Source organism: Propithecus coquereli, unplaced genomic scaffold (genome assembly GCF_000956105.1).
Source record: "Propithecus coquereli isolate 6110/MARCELLA unplaced genomic scaffold, Pcoq_1.0 Scaffold155, whole genome shotgun sequence".
Taxonomy (NCBI): Eukaryota; Metazoa; Chordata; class Mammalia; order Primates; family Indriidae; genus Propithecus; species Propithecus coquereli.
In genome coordinates, this window is record NW_012139969.1 from 783,046 (window position 1) to 803,292 (window position 20,247).

At 51.9% G+C, this 20,247-nt stretch overlaps 1 protein-coding gene across 1 annotated transcript in view; it reads left to right on the forward strand.

The window, feature by feature from the left end:
- Positions 1–2,797: 2,797 nt before the first annotated feature.
- The window catches only part of SCAMP2 (secretory carrier membrane protein 2), a 21,453-nt gene continuing 4,003 nt past the window's right edge, over positions 2,798–20,247 (forward strand). The window contains exons 1-7 of the mRNA XM_012640602.1: positions 2,798–2,966; positions 13,099–13,167; positions 13,533–13,637; positions 15,421–15,538; positions 16,790–16,918; positions 17,606–17,765; positions 18,766–18,867. Coding sequence (XP_012496056.1) covers positions 2,910–2,966; positions 13,099–13,167; positions 13,533–13,637; positions 15,421–15,538; positions 16,790–16,918; positions 17,606–17,765; positions 18,766–18,867 — 740 coding nt within the window. The 5' untranslated portion in view covers positions 2,798–2,909. The remainder of the gene's footprint in view (positions 2,967–13,098; positions 13,168–13,532; positions 13,638–15,420; positions 15,539–16,789; positions 16,919–17,605; positions 17,766–18,765; positions 18,868–20,247) is intronic.

A 20,247-nucleotide genomic window follows, 5' to 3' on the forward strand; every position in this document is an offset into this window, starting at 1 on the left:
CAGATAATAGGTTAGTTGATGTGTCAGGTAATAGGTTTAGTGTTATGTTGATGCGCCAGGTAATAGATTGTTGATGGGCCAGGTAATAGGTTAGTATTATGCTGATGTGGGTCTTCCGTTAGGGGTGGGGGGGTCTCAGGTGGCTGATGTACCAAGTAATACATGGGGGTTTTCCTTGTCAGCTGTAGGAGCTTGGGGGTAGGCAATTTCTAAGGGGACACCAACATGGATCCTGTCCCATCCTCCCACTTGAGGATGTGTCTTGGAGAAAAGTTGAGCCATACCCTGCAGGATAGTTGAGATTTAGATAGGGGAGAGAAAGTTGAAAGAAATGGATGAGGGAAACAGTAAATAGTTACTAAATGCCTATCACATGCTTCATACTGTGTCAGGGAAAGAAATAGTGGGCAAAACAGACCCCACCCCTACCCTCATGGAGCTTCCAGTCTAGTGGAGGACACAGACATAAATAACCGCCTATACAAGTATTAGTGTTAATTACAATTGTTAATGGGAAAAAACCCAAACTTTGTAAAATCATTTAAAGAGGTTTATTTCAAGTAAAATATGTGTGGCTGCCAGCCCAGGGATCCAAAAATCCAAGAAGCCTTGAGTAAGGGGGTCCCAAGGTGGTCGGGTTACAGTTGCGTTTTATATATTTTAGGGAGACAGGGATTGCAGGTAAAAATCATAAATCAAGGCTGGTCCGATGGTGGTGGGTTATCAAAACTTATTAACATTAGTGTCACTAAAGTTGGTATTCAACCCCCCACTGCTAAATTTGACTGGCTAAAAAAAAAACACAACACCATAAGTCAATACATAGGAACTGTACATTGGCCGAAACTGTACATGGTCGAAAAAGGTGGGCATTCTCGAAGGGGTGGGGAGGATATAGGTTATAGATAGCCAAGGATTCTTTGACTTGTTATTGGTTAAAGAAGTAAAACTTTGTCTAAAGGCTTGGCATCAATAGAAGGGAATATTTGACTTAACATAAGGGAGTCTGCTCATCTGAGAGCTAGCCTCACATTCTCTTAGTGATTTGTTAAGCAAATCGATGGCCTGCAGGAGTGATTTAACCTTTGCCTTGCTTGGCCTTAGGGCCCATTGCAATTAGTCTGAACCCAGAAAGGGATGGGGGAATAAGGAGGCATTTAGACCTCCCTTCCCTTCACGGCAGGAAATACAGTTTTTTTTTGTTTTGTTTTGTTTTGTTTTTTTGAGACAGAGTCTCACTCTTTTGCCCAGGCTAGAGTGAGTGCCGTGGCGTCAGCCTAGCTCACAGCAACCTCAAACTCCTGGGCTCAAGCGATCCTTCTGCCTCAGCCTCCCGAGTAGCTGGGACTACAGGCATGCGCCACGATGCCCGGCTAATTTTTTGTATATATTTTTAGTTATCCGATTAATTTCTTTCTATTTTTAGTAGAGACGGGGGTCTCGCTCTTGCTCAGGCTGGTCTCGAACTCCTGAGCTCAAACAATCCGCCCGCCTCGGCCTCCCAGAGTGCTAGGATTACAGGCGTGTTTTAAGGTCTTTCTGGGGGGGTCCTCTTGGCCAAGAGGAGGTCTGTTCATTTGGCAGGGGCTTAGGGTTTTATTTTTAGTTTACATAATCTGCAATAGGTATTGGGAAGGAAAAGGACAGGGTAATAGGAGAGTTTGTGATGTTGGGAGGGGCTGATCGAACCTAGAGAGTGAAGGGAAGCTACCCTTGAGGAAAGGGCATCAGAGCTTGGATTCAAAGGGTAAGTACAAGTTAATCAGAGGATGATTGGGAGGAGTGTGGGCTAAGAGCATACCAGATGGAAAGAACACATATGCAAAGGCCCTGAAACCAGAGAGAACTAGGGAAGTTTGAGGAACTCGAAAGCCACTAGGATGGCTGGAATGCAAGGGGTTGGGCAGGAGGGGTGGGAAGAAGTAATGGGTGGGAGCATATTCTGTAGGACCTCGAGGGCAAACTAAGAATTTGGGCCTTTATTGAAATTAATTGAAAGATTTTAACAGAATGTTTCATGATAATTTTGCCCCCCTCAAACAGATCTCTGGTTACAACATGAAGAACTATAGACCAATTAACAGCCCTGTACTAGTCCAGGGTGAAAAATGAGTGGCTGGATTCAGTGACAGCAGAGCCGAATAAATAAGGTGGATTTGTGGAGAGTCAATCAGCCACCTCCCCCATGACTGAGGCTGAACTCCTTCACTCCATTAACGCTTGATGCCCAGGTTCAAATCCCAACACAGGTCCCACACTTGCCTCGGCCCAGGGATCCTCATCCCTAAAAGGATGAGACGACGACATCAGGGGACGAGCCCTAAAAGAGGCCAGCACAGTTCGGGTGGAGGGCTGTTGAACGGTCCTCGTATTTCTCTCTCTCTGAGCACGTTCTTCAGAGGAGAAACCCCTCTGCTTTGGCCCTTTCACCAGAGCCCTTTTCTAGTTCTCCCAAGGCCTCCCTCTTCACCGGTCACCCTTGTCCTCTGCCCGGGGACTAGATTGGGACTTCCCAAATTTGCCCTCAAGGGAAGCGAAGGTGTTAAGTTTCCTGTCCCACTTTTGGGAGTTTGCTTTAGAAACACAAAGGTATCCGACTGATAGGCAGTTGAAAGGACTCCGGTCCTGCCTCCGGTGCCCTAGTCCCTCTGCCAGCCGGGACCCCGGACTTCCCAGCAGAGGGAAGACGTGGACGGAAGCAGAAAGCCCACCGGTCGCTCTGAGGAGGGCTGGGCAGGGGGCGGGGCGGACCTCTGTGACGCCACGGGCCACGCCCCTCTGGGAGAGTGCTGCGCCTGCGCCAGAACGGCTGTCTCACTCCCGGAAGTGGAGCGTCTGCAGAGCGCCGCTGGGTCTGGGTGCCCGGAGGCAGGAGCGCTCGCGGAGGTCGCCCGCCAGTCTCGACCGCCATGTCGGCCTTCGACACTAACCCCTTCGCGGACCCAGTGGATGTAAACCCCTTCCAGGTAGAGCCCCCAACTCATAGATCTCTTTAGTGCCAAGGGCCGCCGCCCGGGCCTCTTTCGCCAGACCCGGGAGACGTGGCGTAGGAGGGACGGGCCATCTGCCCAATGGGAGAGCGTGCTTTGAGGGCTGTCCTATCATAGGGTCTGGGGGGCGGGACTAGCAGCAGGTGGAACAGCAGAGGGGGCGGGGAACGGGGACCGGAGCAGGCACGATCGGACCCTTAAGGAGATCCCCTAGCTTCAGGGAGAGAAGCAATATGTGACTATCACATTCCTGCAGTCTTGGGAAGACACCTGTCTTGAGTCACCTTAGGAGAGGGGGTGACAGCAACATAATCAGGTGGAAGCCTCTGGTGAGATGGAGGAATGTGGGAAAAGCCCAAATCACATACCTCTCTCATCACCACCACTACTACCAGCCAAACTAGCGTATAAGGTGTAGGAAAGGCCGTGAGATTTGTTAGGAAAAGAAGAGTAGGAAGATAGCCCAAGTTCAAAAATGGCCTCGATAAGAATTCCACACCTTCCGCTGAGAGCACACGGGTGTTCTTCTTCTATGGGGAAAGTTAGCTCCAGAGCTCCTGTGCCTCTTGTTTCATGTCTGCTTAAACCCAGTTCTAGGGAAGCTTGTTTGTGCTGACTGGTTGATTTATGAGCCTTGATGTTCTGCTCTGTCAGGATGTCACCAGACACATTAACTCCTCTGGCTTGTCCTTTTTATTTTGGTCATTGGCAGCTTCAGAGTTTCCTGCAGGTGTCAGGGAGGTCCTTGGAGGGTCCGATTCACAGCATGAGTTTTTTTTTTTTTTTTTTTTGAGACAGAGTCTCACTGTGTTGCCCGGGCTAGAGTGCTGTGGCGTCATCTTAGCTCACAGCAACCTTAAACTCCTGGGCTCAAGCGATCCTCCTGCCTCAGCCTCCCGAGTAGCTGGGACTACAGGCACGTGCCACCATGCCCGGCTAGTTTTTTCTATATATTTTTAGTTGTCCAATTAATTTCTTTCTATTTTTAGTAGAGACAGGGTCTCACTCTTGCTCAGGCTGGTTTCGAACTCCTGAGCTCAAACAATCCACCCGCCTCAGCCTCCCAGAGAGCTAGGATTACAGGCGTGAGCCACCGCGCCCGGCCCACAGCATGAGTTTTCCCACCTTGAATCCCTTCAAGGGTCAGAGCAAAATCAAAGGATTTGACTTGAACTAAATAATTATATGCTGTCAGGAGAGTGAATATTTTATGCTTCTTTTTTGGTCTCAAGAAGGTGTCTTAGCCAACAGGAGCCCTCAAGGCAAATTCTGGTAGCTTGTTCCTTGTAATGTCAGGGAATTCTGAACATTCCTCGTGTAGCTTAATGCTTCTTGACAGAGCCTTTGGGAGGACCTTGTCTCTTATGTAAGGCAAACAGTCATTTCTATTTGTTGAGTAAAGAAAGAACATTTGCATTTTTTTCTGCCAGTGTCTTGGTAACTGTTTTGCTTTAATTAAAAAACTGCTGTATAATACCGATGTTTGGGTTTTAGTAAAGATTTAGTAACCTTTTGGTATGTGTGGTGTGATGATTTTCTTTCTTTTTTTTGTCGTGTCAGAATCAGAAATAAAATATCTGCTGCTGTCTGACAGTCAGAGGCAGTCATCTGTCCAAAGATGGAGAGAACTTTTCTCCACTGCTAGCAGTTCTGCCCTGAGTTCTGCCCTGTATTAATAGCTGCTTGAGAATTTTAAACCTCATCTCTGGCCCCAGAAATGACTGTGCAAACTGTTGTAGAAGTAACTTCTGCATGCAAGCAAGACAGTCTGTCCATCAGGTAGCCCCAGGATATGGCAGGACAGGAAGCAGCTGTGGTCCTGTCAACCAGCCACATCTGGTGGGAAGTCCTGTGTGGGAAGAAGAGAGCTGGCTGGCTGCAATTTTGCTCCTCCTCATCCTAGGCAGGGGTTTTCCTCTTGGTGCACAATTGTGTGGGGAGAAGCAGCTTTGGATGTGAGGTCCCGAGCTCCTTCCCCTGGTCAGAGCTGCACTCCCTTTCCTTAAGATGGTAGCATCTGCTTCTCTGACTGCCAGGGCTGGGACATTGGGAGGGTACAGCCCCGGGGAGACTGGGTGTGAGCCCAGCTTCATTTACTCAGGGTGTTGGCACAGAGCTCAGGACAGAGCAGGTAGAGAGGCAGTGGACTCAGAACCCATCACACCTAGTCAGACTCCAGAGCAGTTGTTTTTTTTCCATCACCCCATTTAATGTTGGATTACGAAGACATATTTAGTGTTCAGAATGCACGGCTAACTGTTATTCTAACCTCTTGAGTTGAGAAATGAGGATGGCACATGCCAGTCACCAGCTACTTAGCAGTAGGAAGGGGCAGACCCAGTCTCATTTCTAAGACAGTGCTGTTTCAAAGGGTTTTAAAGCTTAGACATTGGTATTAAACTGCCTTGGGGATATTTTAGGCTGCCTGAGGAAAGAATGTAAGATCATCACATTGTCACCATTCTTGAAATGACAGTACTAGTAGTGGTGAAAGTGACAGATTAGTATTAGCTAAGCTGCTTTTTTCCCCCAGTGTGAGGGGATGGAATAATACAGATTTTATTGTGCTTTTTAAAACAGTACTTTAAAGCAATGTGTGTTCTCAGTAATGCCAGTCCTGAAAAGTGCTCAGGGTTCTGTGGTCAGTTAGGTTTGGGAATTGCTACCTATTCTATTTTTCTTAAAGATCGACAAGGCCTGTTAGTTTTTTTTGTTGTTGTTGTTAGTTTGTTAAAGGCTCTGAGAAATCCTATGAAAAAGACATTTGCTCAGCTTTACTTGAACCAGCATTTCTCAGTTATTCAACCATGGAACCCTTCTTCTGCTCACTCTTGTGTCCCGAGAAACTCCGGTTGATTTCCTCATCCAAGGTTCTTTCTCCAGCTCCTGCTGCCCCACCCTGCACTGTGGGTGTGGGCTTTTGTGACCTCTTGCTTGCATGTAGTTATAATTGGGATATTAGAAAACTTCCTGCGAAGTGAGAGCCGTGAACAGAAAGTTACGAGCGTGCAGCAGAGGTTTACCAGACTCCTAGGAGGAAGCAGGAAGTGGCAAGGCGAGTGTGCCGATTTCACAACCTCCACTGACGCCCTGATTCCCCTGTTCATTGTGGCGCGTCTGCTCTGTGCCCTCTGGGTGTGTGGGCCCCTGCTTTGCCGTGATCCACGGTGTCTGCTCCCACAAGTTCCTCATAGAGGCCCCTCAGGGGACGAAGGGGTGGAAAGCTAAAGGGGGGCGTTGTCCTGTCCATTTTCCAGCAGTCCACTAGAAATCAGACCACCCAGGCAAATGCCAGGGCTGCTTTCCCACTCGGCACTTCTGCCAGACTGGCCCGGCAGACAGCAGCGCTCTCAAGGAGGGGGCGTGGAATGGGTGGTGTGGAACAGAGGAAGCCTTCCAGTGTGCGGGAGCTGCCAAGTCACACAGCATGGCCGTCACACATTGCCTCCTTGCAGTTCAAAGATAATCTTAGTGGTGTGGCTGCTTCCCAAGATTGGGAACATTTCTCTTCTGTGAGAGGAGAAAATGGTGGCAGAAACGTGATTTGGGTGTGAACAAAGTTACATGAAGTTCCCTGCATAGACACTGGGGCTCTGCCACTTCCCAGAGAGGGTCGGCTCCAGCTTGACTATAACTTCGAGGATTCTTGGAACCACCAGATGGACCTAGTAGAACTTTGCTGTGTAACAGGAGCAGCGTCTCAAGAAATTTGAAAATGGCAGTGTTCTTACAGCTTAACTCTGCTTCTAGACAGCTCCCCAGATGGGGTATTCCCACCTTTACGGTTGGCACGTGGAGCTAGGCTGGGCGTTAGAAAGAACGTGGGTGGAGAGACAGAGGAACTATGTTCTTAACTTCTTAGTTGTCTTTGGTGCCACTTGGTGTAGGATAATCCTGTGTTCAGAGAAATGGTAATATTTAACCAGGGCAAACATGGAGCACTTGCTGCGCATTCAGAGAAGAGTGCCGCGCGCATTGGCAAGGAGTGACCCGTCCAGCGAGTGCTGCTTTGAGATGCTCGCATGTCAGCGCACGTCACTGAGGCACTGCCGCTCCGCAGGCCTGTGTAGGAGACCAAGGTGAATGGGCGCAGCGCGTGGTCAGCCGCCTGCCAGAGCTGATCCGGCGGGGGAGCTAGGAAGTGCTCACTGTTAATTGCAACCCAGCACCTCCTCCGTCTCAGACCCTGTGCTCTCTGGGGGAGCCATGAGGTCCATCCGCTGCTTGTGACACGTGCTTATTTGAAATTAGTCTCTTGAAATTCTCTCCATGCTTGGCCTCTTTGCTCCTGATAACTCTCACCTACCTCAGCCTGTCTTCACTTTCTGTCTCGTACATCTAGGAGTAGCCCACAGTTCTGTCCTCCACCCTGTCCTCACTTTCTGCCTTCACATCTCTGGCTTCAGAATAGCACCACACACCAGCCTGTGGCCCTCACCTCTCTCCTTAGCTTCAAACCAGTATTTCCAACTCACACCTGGGCCTTCCCAACCGTTCCAACCAGATATGTTCCACAGGTATCTCCAGTCCAACCCAGTGTCTTCTCGAATCTTCTTCTTACCCTCCTGCACCCATCCCTGAAAAGCCTGTTCCTCCTCCCCTGTGAGCGTTTATCTTGGGCACTCAATTCCTTCCTTCCCTTCCCTTTCCTGCCCTGCAGTCCTTCCATTCCCCCTGGAAACACAGAGAGTTCCTGAGCCCGTGGCATTGGCCTGAGGAGGGTCTCTGGACCCCCTCCCCGTTTCTCCTTCCCCAGCTGCCATCCTGAAGTTCACTCCTAACTGTCACCCATGGCAACAGTTGTGTCCCAGCCAGTCTCCCCACCATCATCCTCCCATGTGCATTGCACTCTCCTCACTGCTGTCAGAGCGATCATGGCAATCTCTAGTTGTTCCCCATTGCCTGTAGGGTCAAGTCCAAACTCCTACAGTCTGGCCCCACCTCTGCAGGCTGGTTCCCTGATACTCCTGGCTCCTCTCTCCACACTGCCCACTCCACAACCTCCATAACCTTCTTCCATTCCCTGAACACGTGCAAGCTCTTTTTAAAGATTCTGTGGCTTTTGTAAGTGTGGTTCTTGCCTCCCTCTTTACTGCTTGCTAAATTTCTTTTCTTTCTCAAGATCCAACTCAGTTACCAGCTCATAAAGCCTTCCCTGCCTCTCCCAGACAACTCAGTCACTCGCTCCTCTGGGATCTTGCTGCGTTTGCCCTCACCCTGGTACAGCACTTACCATGTGCCATCACTTCTTGCCCTGGCTTACGTTTGATTCTCTATGTTATTTGCTTCTTGAGGGCAGGAACCAAGGCTTTTTCTTGTGCCCCCAGCCCAGCACTTGGTGTGGAATGGTTTGTGTAGGGAGTGAACAGAGAGAGATGGGAAGAGATGACAGATGACTCAGTTTGAGGGAAGACTGCTTAAAGGAGTACCAGGCCCTAGAAGGCCTCAAATGCCAGGCCATGTGGTTTAGACTTGCATTTCTGGATGATTCTGTACATTGCTGTCTGTGGCAGAGAGGGAGGCCCAGGAGTGCTTCTTGCTTGTTTGGTCAGTTCTTGGGCTCTCTTTTTAAAAATATGTTTGTAGGTGTGTTTTTAAAGTAAAAATAACATGATCATGTTCTAGAAAATTTGGAAAACAGAAAATGTCATCCATGTTTCTACCAGTCTTTTACAACCATTGTTATTTTGGTGTTTTCCTGCTAGTCTTTTTTCATGAGTACTTTTGATAAAATTGTAAGTTGGTATTTATATAACAAAGGCTTTTCTATATTGCTGTACTGTCTTCATAGCGGTGTTTTTTTTTTTTTTAAGACAGACAGGGTCTTGCTATATTGTCCAGGCTGGTCTAGAACTCCTGTGCTCAAGTCATCCTCCATCTCAGCCTCCGGAGTAGCTGGGACTCTAGGCATGCACCATCACATCTGGTAGCTGTGGTTTTTAATTGCTGTTTGGGTTTTCAAGGGGGATGTGCACCAAAAACATATTTGTGCTCTCTGATATTGGACGTTTGTTTTCTGCTTTTTTCTCCTGTTGTAAATCCTGGTGCAATGAGTATCATTGCAGGTACAGATTTTTATGTGCTTCTGTCGTATTTTCTGAGGATGGATTCTCAGGTTGCAGGTCAGAGAGCAACCAAGGTCACTGTGGCTCTCTGTGCACCTAGGACCCAGCCAGCCACTCTGGGGATGATTGCCTTTTCTTGTTCTGTGACACACAGCCGCATCTCCAAAGCAAATAGAACTGCACACAGGTTCCAAAGTATTGGTGACTCTCTGCCTCCTAGGGAGAACGGCCCTGTGTTTTTTCAGTCCATGAGGTATTTATTTAATGTGTTTATTTGGGGCCTGAAATAAACCTCACACTGGGGGTTTGGGTGGAGTACAGGATGGGAAAGCAAGGAAAAGTCACAGAGCTCAGGCACAGCCAGGACCTGTGAAACGCATGGAAAGAGATTTCCAAACGGGTGCAAACAAGTGTGTTTTCCGTGGCCCTTCCTGGCAGAGCCACAGCCTGACTTGGCCTGCCCCTCTGCCCGGTGCCCTCACCCTCCAGCTGCCCGGAAACGTCCCCCTGCCCTGCTGCAGCGGCGGGCCTTACCGACCCGCCTTTGCTTGTCTTCCTCCTTTCTCCTGCAACTCGCCCTTTCCCGAAGCCCTCCTGGATGTGTCCCCTCCCTCCTGTCATGTCTCTGCACCTTGCTGTGGTCCCTAGCATGCTCTTGGGGTGTGTGCACTTGTCCTAGGTACCAGATTGTGGACTCCAGAAGGGCGGGAGCTATGTCCTGCTCATCTTGGCATGTTCCTCGCACTGTAACTGCTGAATGAAAAGAACTGAGTTTAAGAGCTTTTTATTTGTTGTAAATTCAGTAAAGGGCATCAGCCATTCTGAGTGGGACTGAGGGGGTTTTAGGTTACTTCTTGATAGGTGAAACTCAGCCCTCACCATCCTTTTAAATTACTTGACCCACTTAAAAGCCAGCTGATGCTTGATGAGAGGGAAAGGAGGTTGATGCTGTTGACTTCCTATTTGTGACTTGGAGTAAAAGCTGATGGTCCTCACTGAAGCTGGTCAGTGAGGACCTTGCTGGAAAGGTCCAGCTGGTCCTTGCTGGAAAGACTTTCTGCATGTATTTTTCCAAGGGTGTTCCCCAAGAACCAGCTCTTCGAAGTCAGTAGGAAACAAGTAGAAGCCCTTGTCAGTGTCCTTCTGTGATGGAACCTATTTATTCAACCACATTTTTTTTTTTTTTTCAAGACAGAGTCTCGCTCTGTTGCCCTGACTAGAGTACAGCAACCTCAAACTCCTGGGCTCAAGTGATCCTCCTGCCTCAGCCTCTTGACTAATTGGGACTACAGACAAGCACCACCATGCCTGGCTAATTTTTTCTGTTTTTTTGTAAAGATCAGTCTTGCTCTTGCTCAGGCTGGTCTCGAAGCCCTGGCCTCAAGCCATCCTCCTGCCTCTGTCTCCCAGAGTGCTAGGATTGCAGGTGTGAGCCACTAGGGTGACAAGAATCTCACAACAGCATCATTGTGTGGTTTGGCACATAGCAGACACTCAGTAAATGTCAGCTCCCTTCCCCAGTCCCTCCTCCTCCCTCCCTTTCTTGCCAGGCCTCAGCTTCTCTTACAGCTACCCACATCTTCCAGAGGAGCCCAAGTGTCCTCAGATGGGAAAGACCCATGTGTTGCAGAGCATTTTAGGTTCCTCTTTCCAGGCAAGGTGCTTCCGGGCTGCTGCTGTGGTGCAGGTGGCCTGTTCCTCCATGGCCTAGCATCTGGGCCCTGCTTCCGCAGGAGGCTGGCGTCCTACAGCGCGCTGCTTGTATTTTCAACATTCATGGAGCTGCTGCTCTGCCTCAGGCCCTGCACCGAGCACCAGGGACTAAAGTACGAACTAGACACAGATGTAGTCGGCTGCGAAGAGTTTCCAACATACTAGTGGAGACAGGATCTGCTAATGATGAGCCTGGTGAGGGGTCCAAGGGCCAGATTAAGATTTTAGGAGAAGGAGGAAGGATCAGAATGGACAGAGTCATCACCCCTACCATCTCCATCGCACCCCCAGAATCCCCTTCTGTCTGCCATTGGTAAAGGAAATGCATCTCTCTGGGTCTGGAGGTGACCTATTAAACGTGTACGCCTTGGCCAAGTGTATTTATGCCAGCACCTGAAACTGCTACCAGAGCTGCCCCTCTGTTCCTCTGTCCTTGGTGACTCAGACTCGAGTAACCAGTTCTGTGAATGGTGGATCTCATTTCGCTGACTTCAGCTCGCTCACTCAGCTGCGGCTAGGTGTCTGCTGAGTCTGAAAGGGAACAGGTACTAAGCCCCAGGTCTTCCTTGCAGGAAGCCAGGTAATACTGGGAGAGAACCACTGGTTGTTCAGCCATGAAATGACCTCAGAGCCAGTGCCTCCAGCATCGGGTGGCCTCCTGAACCTTACCTTGTCACTTTGCCCAAGTTGCAGGAGCCACCAGAGCAGAGGTGGTATCCAGCAGAAAGGTCATAGCCACAGTCTCTGTTGCGGAGGAGGTGGGTGGGGGATAAGGATAGGATAGGGTAAGGTTCATCCAGAGACACAGGGCGAGTTCTAGCTGTGTTCCTAGCTCTGGGCAAGGTCCCAGGGGTGGTTGTACACAGAGTCACCTTCTACAAACTGGTGGCTCAGGTAGGAAGATAAGAGTCAGTGTCTGTGATAAAGCCTATGATAAAACACATACATAAAAATCTGTGAGAAAAGATAATTCAGTACCGACCTCTAACTCTATAAATGTTCAGAATAAGGATTGAGCTTCTCTTTTGAGACCTAGGATAAGTTCTGTCTGGTCATTTTCTACATCTGTAAATTCAGGGGTCACTCTCTGAGGGCCTGTGTTTAAGAATTGGCTTGGTGGAGGCGAGGCTGGGCCTGCAGGACAAGAAGAGGGGGAGGGGGCAGTCTGGCCACCCTCACAGCTGTTCCTTCCAGAGCCTGGGCATGGCCCTGGAGCTGAGCCCTGCACCTGTTCCCAGGATGGGGGTGGGGCAGGGTGAAGACGGGCTGCCCCGGCCAGTGGGGGAACCGCTTAGGCAAGGGGATGGCAGGAGCCATGTGCAGAGATTAGATGGAAAAGGGAGGACTGAAAACTCATGACAAGGCTGTGTGCTGAGGACATTCTTACATTTTCTAAAAAGAAAAAAAAAAACATTTTCTTGGCTTTTCATCTGAGCCCTTCATATCTCTGCTCCTAGCAAGTATGCCTGATTGAATAAAATCGGTACTAGCAGCCAGCAGCATGTTTTTATCCTAGACTGGAGACAAAAACCCTAGACTGTCCTTTTAAAAATAAGAGGAAGGGCTAGGCTCGGTGCTCACGCCTGTAATCCTAGCGCTATGGGAGGCCGAGGCGGGAGGATCACTCGAGCTCAGGAGTTCAAGACCAGCCTGAGCAAGAGCGAGACCCCGTCTTTACTAAAAATCGAAAAATTAGCTGGGCGTGTTGGCACATACCTGTAGTCCCAGCTACTTGGGAGGCTGAGTCAGGAGGATCGCTTGAGCCCAGGAGTTTGAGGTTATAGTGAGCTATGATGAGGCCACGACACTCCAGCCTGGATGACAGAGTGAGACCCTGTCTCAAAAATAAATATTGGGATTTTGTGGCATTAGGAAAAAGATAAAAAAATAATAACTAATAAAAATAAGAGGAATAAGTGCTTTCCGTAGAATAACGAAACAGTGCAGAAAAGCTATACACTGAAGAGTCAGTCTCTACCCTTGCCACTCCATTCACCTGCCTCCCCACCCCCCTGACAAAAACAAGCCACTCCCCGGAGGTAAACAGCATGAACCATTTTGAATCTGTACGGGCCACTAACAAGAACCTGCGCGGTGTCTATGCTTGGGCCTCAGGGTGTAAAGCTTGCTCCGGGTCTCTTCTGGGAAGTCGGTGGGGCCGAACCTTTTCCAAGAAGGGGGAGGGAGTGCGGCCGTGGCGCGGCAGGGCGGGCACAGGCGCCTTCAGGAGAAGCTTCTCGGGGCTGGGGGCGGGGGGGCGCCCGCAGCCTTACCTGAGCCAGGGTTCTCTCCTCTCCCCGGCGTCTAATGGCTCTTTTTCACCTTCTCAGGACCCCTCTGTGACCCAGCTGACCAGTGCCCCGCAGGGTGGCCTGGCTGAGTTCAACCCCTTCTCAGAGGTGGGTGAGCATGCCCTCGTTCCGTGTCGGTGTCCTCGGGTGGTGCTGGGCTCTCTGGGCACAGGAGCCTTGGCGCAGACGGGAGCGGCTCTGAGAAGCTGAGTCCTCGGGGATGATCCGAATGTGAACTCACCCCGGGGTGGGGTGAGGATGGGAAAGTCACCAAAGCCTGTCTAAAATTCTCCTTTTCGCATCCATGACCTCGGCCCCTTCCTGAGGAGGCCGGGGATGCTGGGCCGTGGCGCTGTGAACCTGAGGCGCAGTGCAGGCCGGAGGGAGTGCCCTCGCTTCCCCCGCTGTAGGGTTGCCCCATTGCCAACTAGTGGAGTCCCAGTGTCTTCCTTCCTTCCATCTGTCCCGCACAGACAAATGCAGCGACAACGGTTCCGGTTCCTGTCACGCAACTCCCTGGGCCCTCACAGCCGGCGGTTCTCCAGCCATCAGTGGAACCAACACAGCCAACCCCGCAGGTAGCGCTGACGAGGAACCCTTTGGCCTCTCCTCTCCAGTGAGGGAGCCACCCAGACCCGTAGCCGGGCCCTGAGGCTGGGGGGCGGGCGAGAGCCTTCATCCCTGGCTCCACTTCCACGGTACTTTTGCCAGTCCCTTCGGAGCTAGTCACTTGGGAGTGGAGAGGCTGCTCTGCTATCCTCACCCCACTGCCACCACCGAAAAATAAGCTCTAGCAGGCCGGGGCCCTTGGTGTCTCCAGAGAGAGCATTTCTCCTCCCTGTGCCCCTACCGGTCCTCATCGGGTCTTTGGCTTGTTCTCTCTTCCTTGGGTCCCAGAATCTCTCTTTTTTTAAACCTTATTAATTTCTGCCTGCCTTCCTATTTTCCTTTGTCCCTCCACCAAATACTGTGAGTCTTACCTGCTCTGTGCCTGCCTCACTGCCCTGCCCCGCCCTGCCCCACGCTCCTCGCAGCCCCCCGTGAGCGTGACCCACAGTGGAGTTGTGTGTTGCAGCCCCTGCTTAGACAGGCCAGCAAGTTCCTGCCTACTCGATTCCTGGCAGTGAGCGAGTTCTCAGAGAGGCAGATGCTGCTAGGCGGAGATAGTATTCTCAGAGACAGCTACATGCGAAGGCTTCCACAGGTAGGCCAAGTGCAGATTGAGCAGGGGAGGGCAGGTGCCTGGCGCCTTGCCTCTCCCAGGCCCCGGAACCCGTGCAGTGAGGCCGGCCTGACGTGCAGGGCTGCCTTTACGCTCAGCCGGGTGGTGGGCTGTGGGGACCTGGGTCCCGCTTAACTGAAGTCACAGACTTTGGGGAGAGGAGGCTGAGACCCCCAGCGTGGTCACTTCTGCTTCTGCCCCCAGTGTCTGCCACTCACCTCCCGAAGGCAACCGTAGCTCTTTGGAGAACTCCTTTGGGAGAGGTTTGTGCGTGGGTGCGTGTGTGTGTGTACACACACACCTGGTTTGTCATCCTACAAGATGACCAGTTTGATACTTGCTCCCTAAAAAGGACTATAGTCTCATTCTCCAGGAGGAACTTGGCCCGAACAGTGGCAGCGGCCAGCAGGAGCAGGGCCCTGGCCCAGGTCTGCTCAGCCACACGTAACAGTCCCCTCACTGCCTTACTCAGGGACCCTGCTCTGCCTGAAGAGGAGATGAGCTTGGACTCTGCACGATGCAAAAGCCAGCGTGCAGGGCCACGCCTAAGGGGCTGTCCTGGGCTGTAGCCAGTTACAGTTCAGGGGGACCCCGGGAGGCAGCTCCTGGAGCGGAGCAGGGACAGGAGCTCGCACAGATTCCAGGGCTCGGGCACACACAGTCCGCCTTCGCCTGTCTCCCCTCTGCGCTCACTGCTGGCGCACCATGCCCCCTTCACACACACATCCGGCTCTTCAGACGAGGCTTGGGTCTCTGGGTTTCTGGCTACAGGTTAGTCTCTTGCAAGGTCTTTTCCCCTTTGCCATTGTCACCAAAGCTCACTCTCACTGAACTCTGCCTGGACTGCAGTGTGGGGGAGGGGAGGGGAAGCCACTGGGCATGGTTCTCCTAGCTCAAGCTTAGGGATGAAGGGAGAGGAGAGCCTGGTAATGGCCAAGAGGCCAGAGTGGTGTGGGGGCAGTGGGACACAGGTCCCCATAGCCTCTCTATGGTGGCCTCTGGAAGCCAAGACACTCTGTGGGCCGGGACTGCATCTGGGATGCCCTGCTGGCTTCCCCTGCCTGGGGCAAGGCCTTTCTTCCTACCTGCCCAGGCTGACACTGTTCCTTGTTTCCGGCTGCCTCCTCCCTTCCCTCCAGGCCGTGGCATCTGCAGCCCAGGCAGGCCTGCTTCGGCAGCAGGAAGAACTGGACAGGAAAACTGCCGAGCTTGAACGCAAGGAGCGGGAGCTGCAGAACACTGTGGCCAACTTGCATGGTAAGGGAGGCTGCTAGGGCCTGGGGCCGCCCTGCCTGGCACAGGAGAGTGTCCCGAACCCCGTATGGTGGGCTCTCCCTGCACTCACCCTGGCCGCCTTCCTCCTGGGCAGCCTGGGAGCTCTGCGGAGCTCCATCATCGCAAAAGGGTGAGATCAGTAAGTTGCAAGTCAGGAGACCTGCAGAGTCGTTCTGATGGATGCGGATTCTCTCTGCACTCCTTTCAGCTCTAAGACTCTTCGATAGCGCAAGGGCATTGGTCTCGCAATTCCTTGTTCATGATGACGACCTGAGTTGTCACACTTATGGCCTAGTTGTTAAAAATAATCACTTAGGCCGTTCAGCTGTCTGTATTTCCCAGTGCATTTGGGGTCCATTATCTTGGAGTGAGCTTCTGGCTGTCTCTTTGGGTCCCATTATCCTTTTCCGTTCCATACCATGCTCCACACACACCCAAGCCCAGCTTGCTGGGGCTGCTCTGGAAGCCCTGGTTTGGCCCATAAACCGCTGACGTGGGGTGCACTCCTTGATGCTGCTACTGCTTTCTTTTTTTTCTTTTTAGACACAGGGTCTCATTATGTTGCCCAGGCTGGAGTGTAGTGGAGCAATCATAGCTCACTATAACTTTGAATTCCTGGGCTCAAGTGATCCTCCTGCCTCAGCCTCTTGGGTAGCTGGGACTATAGGTGCACACAATAATGTCTGGCTAATTTTTCTTTTTTTTTCTTTTTTTTTTTTTTTTTGAGACAGTGTCTCACTCTGTTGCCCAGGCTAGAGTGAGTGCCCTGGCGTCAGCCTAGCTCACAGCAACCTCAAACTCCTGGGCTCAAGCGATCCTCCTGCCTCAGCCTCCCGAGTAGCTGGGATTACAGGCATGCGCCACCATGCGTGGCTAATTTTTTTCTATGTATTTTTAGTTGTCCAATTAATTTCTTTCTAATTTTAGTAGAGACGGGGTCTCGCTCTTGCTCAGGCTGGTCTCGAACTCCTGAGCTCAAACAATCCGCCCGCCTCGGCCTCCCAGAGAGCTAGGATTACAGGCGTGAGCCACCACGCCTGGCCTCATTTTTCTTATTTTTTATAGAGACAGGGTCTCACTATGTTGCTCAGGTTGATCTCAAACTCCTGGCCTCAAGCAATGCTCCTGCCTGGGCCTCCCAAAATGCTGGGATTCCAGGCGTGAGCCACCGCGCCCGGCCAATGCTGCTTCTGAGGCTGGGCCCTCACCCTGTTCTTTGCTCTTTCCACACAGTGAGAGAGAACAACTGGCCACCGCTGCCCTCATGGTGCCCTGTCAAGCCCTGCTTCTACCAGGATTTCTCCACAGAGATCCCTGCCGACTACCAGCGGATATGCAAGATGCTCTACTATCTCTGGATGTGTGAGTCCCAACCTGCCCTCTGAGCTCAAGGGTGAAATGGGCAAGACTTGAGAGCCCCATCTTTGCTCTGGCTGCCCCGTGCTGGTGTGCAGGCTTTCTGCAGACCCCACCCTTCCTCAGTGCCTGGGCTGGCATGGGGAGGTGCCTTCTGCCCACCGGCTGCTCCCTGTCTGAGAACCTCCTCAAAAGGGGCAGTCCAGACCACAGATCAGGCGGTGTGGGACTAGCCAGAGACTTCCAAGTCCCAGTGGAGCTCACTGTACTAAAAGGCCCTCTTCAGCTGAAGGCCTCCCCTCCCGACAGGCCCCTAGGTGCCAAGGGGGTGGGTAAGAAGACTGTCCCTGTAGCTCCACTGTGGGCCATCCAGGGCCAGGGAAAAGACTTGCTGAGAGAAAGACTTCGTTCCCCAAGGATCAGCCCTGGGGTCTGCAGCCCTCCTCCGCTCCCACCCCCCGAATGCCTGGGCTGTCCCATCACCTCTCAGGAACTTAGCTGGGTCCCTGGTTTTGAGATCCCAGAAAACTAGGATTTGGGAACTAACCCTGCCTAGGTACAGACCAAGGTTCTCTCTTTCTGCAGCTGCCTTGACAGCATGGACCTCACCTTTCCTAGGGAGTGGTTTGCCATGCTGGGCAGCCCGTCAGTCACCTTAGCACAGCCATGTCTCTCCCCTCTTCCCTTCCCCAGTGCATTCCGTGACTCTGTTTCTGAACCTGCTTGCCTGCATGGCCTGGTTCTCAGGCAACAGCTCCAGGGGAGTGGACTTTGGCCTCTCGATCCTATGGTTTGTGATCTTCACTCCCTGTGCCTTCCTTTGTTGGTACCGACCCATCTATAAGGCCTTTAGGTGAGTGGGGCTGGGGCAAGAAGTGAGTGTTTGGCTGGCATCCCAGCTAGCAGGCTAAGGGCCGTGGACCCTCAGGCCCTGCCCTAGTCTTCGAGCAGAATAGAATGGCAGGGAAACCCACTTTCCCATTCTCCCCCATAGCCAGAGCAGATGGGATGAGAAGCCTCACCTGCCATTCCACTGCCCCAGTCTGGCTGGTGCCGTGGTATTTCAGTCGCTGGGAAGAGGGAGGGGACCCTCTTTAGGGAGCCCCCTTCTGCGGCTCTGAGGTGTGCTTCTCAGAGGGTGTCAGGTGCTCTCGGTGGCTCATCTGTCCTTATTTATGCTCCCCGATAACTCGAGCACCCGCCCGTACTCTAGATGATATTGATACTAGTCTCACCAACACTTAGACCAGGTACTGTCAGCATCGATGGAGACCCCTTACAGACCCTGAGAGTTCTGGAATTGTGCCTGAGGATTGATGCTTTAAGGGCTTGTAGGGGAAGGGGAAGGGGTGGGGCAGGCGCTGTACCCCCACTGTACTCCGTGCTGAAGGACAGAGGTGGAGGGGCTCAGCCCTTGAGGACTTTTGTCCAGTGTTCCCTAGTCCCCAAATATCTTTTCTTCCACCCAGGTGTACAGTTTTATTATTAGAGATTTATGCCTTTGGCTTAGAGTTCCTTGCCTGTTATGAAATGCAAATAAGCACTGCGGGAGAGGGAGTGGTTGGTCTTAATGCTGTCCTTTGGGGGAGCAACTTTATGAGCTCTTTGAGGAGGGGTCGAGCACTGACCCTTTAAACTGAAGGGCAGTGAAAGGCAAGCTCTTCTTGATTATGGTGGCAGATGTCCATGTGTGTGTGTGTGTCCTTACAGACAGTGTGGCTGGTCCCATGGGGCTCTGTCCCTTGCCCATCGTGCCTCCTGGCTCCTGGTGAGGAGAGATGTCCCCAAGTAACGAATGCTGAGGAGCATGGCCCAAGCTCTTTTGTGACTTCTTTTTCCCTCTCTCTCTACAGGTCCGACAACTCTTTCAGCTTCTTCGTGTTCTTCTTTGTATTTTTTTGTCAAATAGGGGTCTATGTCATCCAGTTGGTTGGCATCCCTGGCCTGGGGGACAGGTGAGACCTGGGGCATCACAGAGGGAATCAGGCTTTGGATGTGGGGCTCAGCCTCTCTTGCCCTATTTCCTAGCTCCCAGCGGGCCCGGCAGGTGACCCACTTCCCCTGTGGCAGGGAGAGAACTGGGAGAACTGAGTGGGCCGGCTCAGATGTGTGCCGGGCCCCTCTCCAGTAGCCACGCACCATCTTTCCTCGCTCTCCTTTCTAGGGTCTTGCAGGCGAACTTGGCTTGACTCTTTAGGCTAGCAGAGCTGTGTTCCTGCATTCAGCCTCTCTTCTCCTGCCACACCCTCCTGGAGGCTGATGCATGGCAGACCCTAAGCTGTGACTTTTCCCAGAGGCCTTGTAACTTCAGGAGACAGGGCCCTAGCCTCCCCTGGACAGGCTCCTTCCTGCTGCCCTCTTTGAGCATTGGCTGGATTGAGTTTCCTGGGCACTTCAGTCCTCAGCTCAAAATTAATCTCAGAAGAAAAGCTGATGGCTAATGTTTTCTTTCTGCCCCAGTGCACAGGGAGCATTGCAGAAAGGTCAGGCTGACACTTGGCGGAGAGCCTGAGCCTGGAAGGGCGGCACTATTTTGGTCCCCTCCCTCTGGCGGAGCTGGCGAGTCCAGAGCAGTGGGGAGAGGAGGCCTGCCTCCCCTCGGCCCCCGAGCAAGTGCACACTGCCCTCCCGCCACCCTCTTCCTTCTCTAATCTCGCCCCTTTGACCAATGACCCAATTCTGTCGTTCGTTGCCCTCTGTGAGGTCCTGGTGGAAGAGCTGTGACTCGTAACTGCTGTTTGCACCTGCACTGGGAATCGGGACTCTCGCGTTCTGGCCCTGGCTCTGCCCTCACTGCCCTGCCTGGGTCTGCCTCAGTGAGCTCTGCAGCCTCCTGATGCCTTTCCAAAGCCCTCTGTGACCATTTTCTCAGGGCACCTCACAACACCCATGGGTGGGTGGATATAATCCTCCTTTTTTAATTGTAAAATACACATAACATAAAATTTACCATTTTATTTACCACTGAAACCATTTAAAACTATACAATTCTGTGGCCATTAGTACATTCACAATGTTAGGCAGTCGTCACCACTATTTAGTTCTAGAACATTTTTATCACCCCAAAAAGAAACTCCAGGCTGGGCACAGTGGCTCACGCCTATAATCCTGGCACTCTGGGAGGCTGAGGCGGGAGGATAACTTGAGGCCAGGAGTTGGAGACCAGCCTGAGCTAGAGCAAGACCCTGTCTCTGCTAAAAATAGAAAAATTAGCCAGGCAACTAAAAACAGAAACAAAAAATTAGCTGGGCGTGGTGGCGAGCACCTGTAGTCGCAACTACTCAGGAGGCTGAGGCAGGAGGATCGCTTAAGCCCAGGAGTTTGAGAGTTTGAGG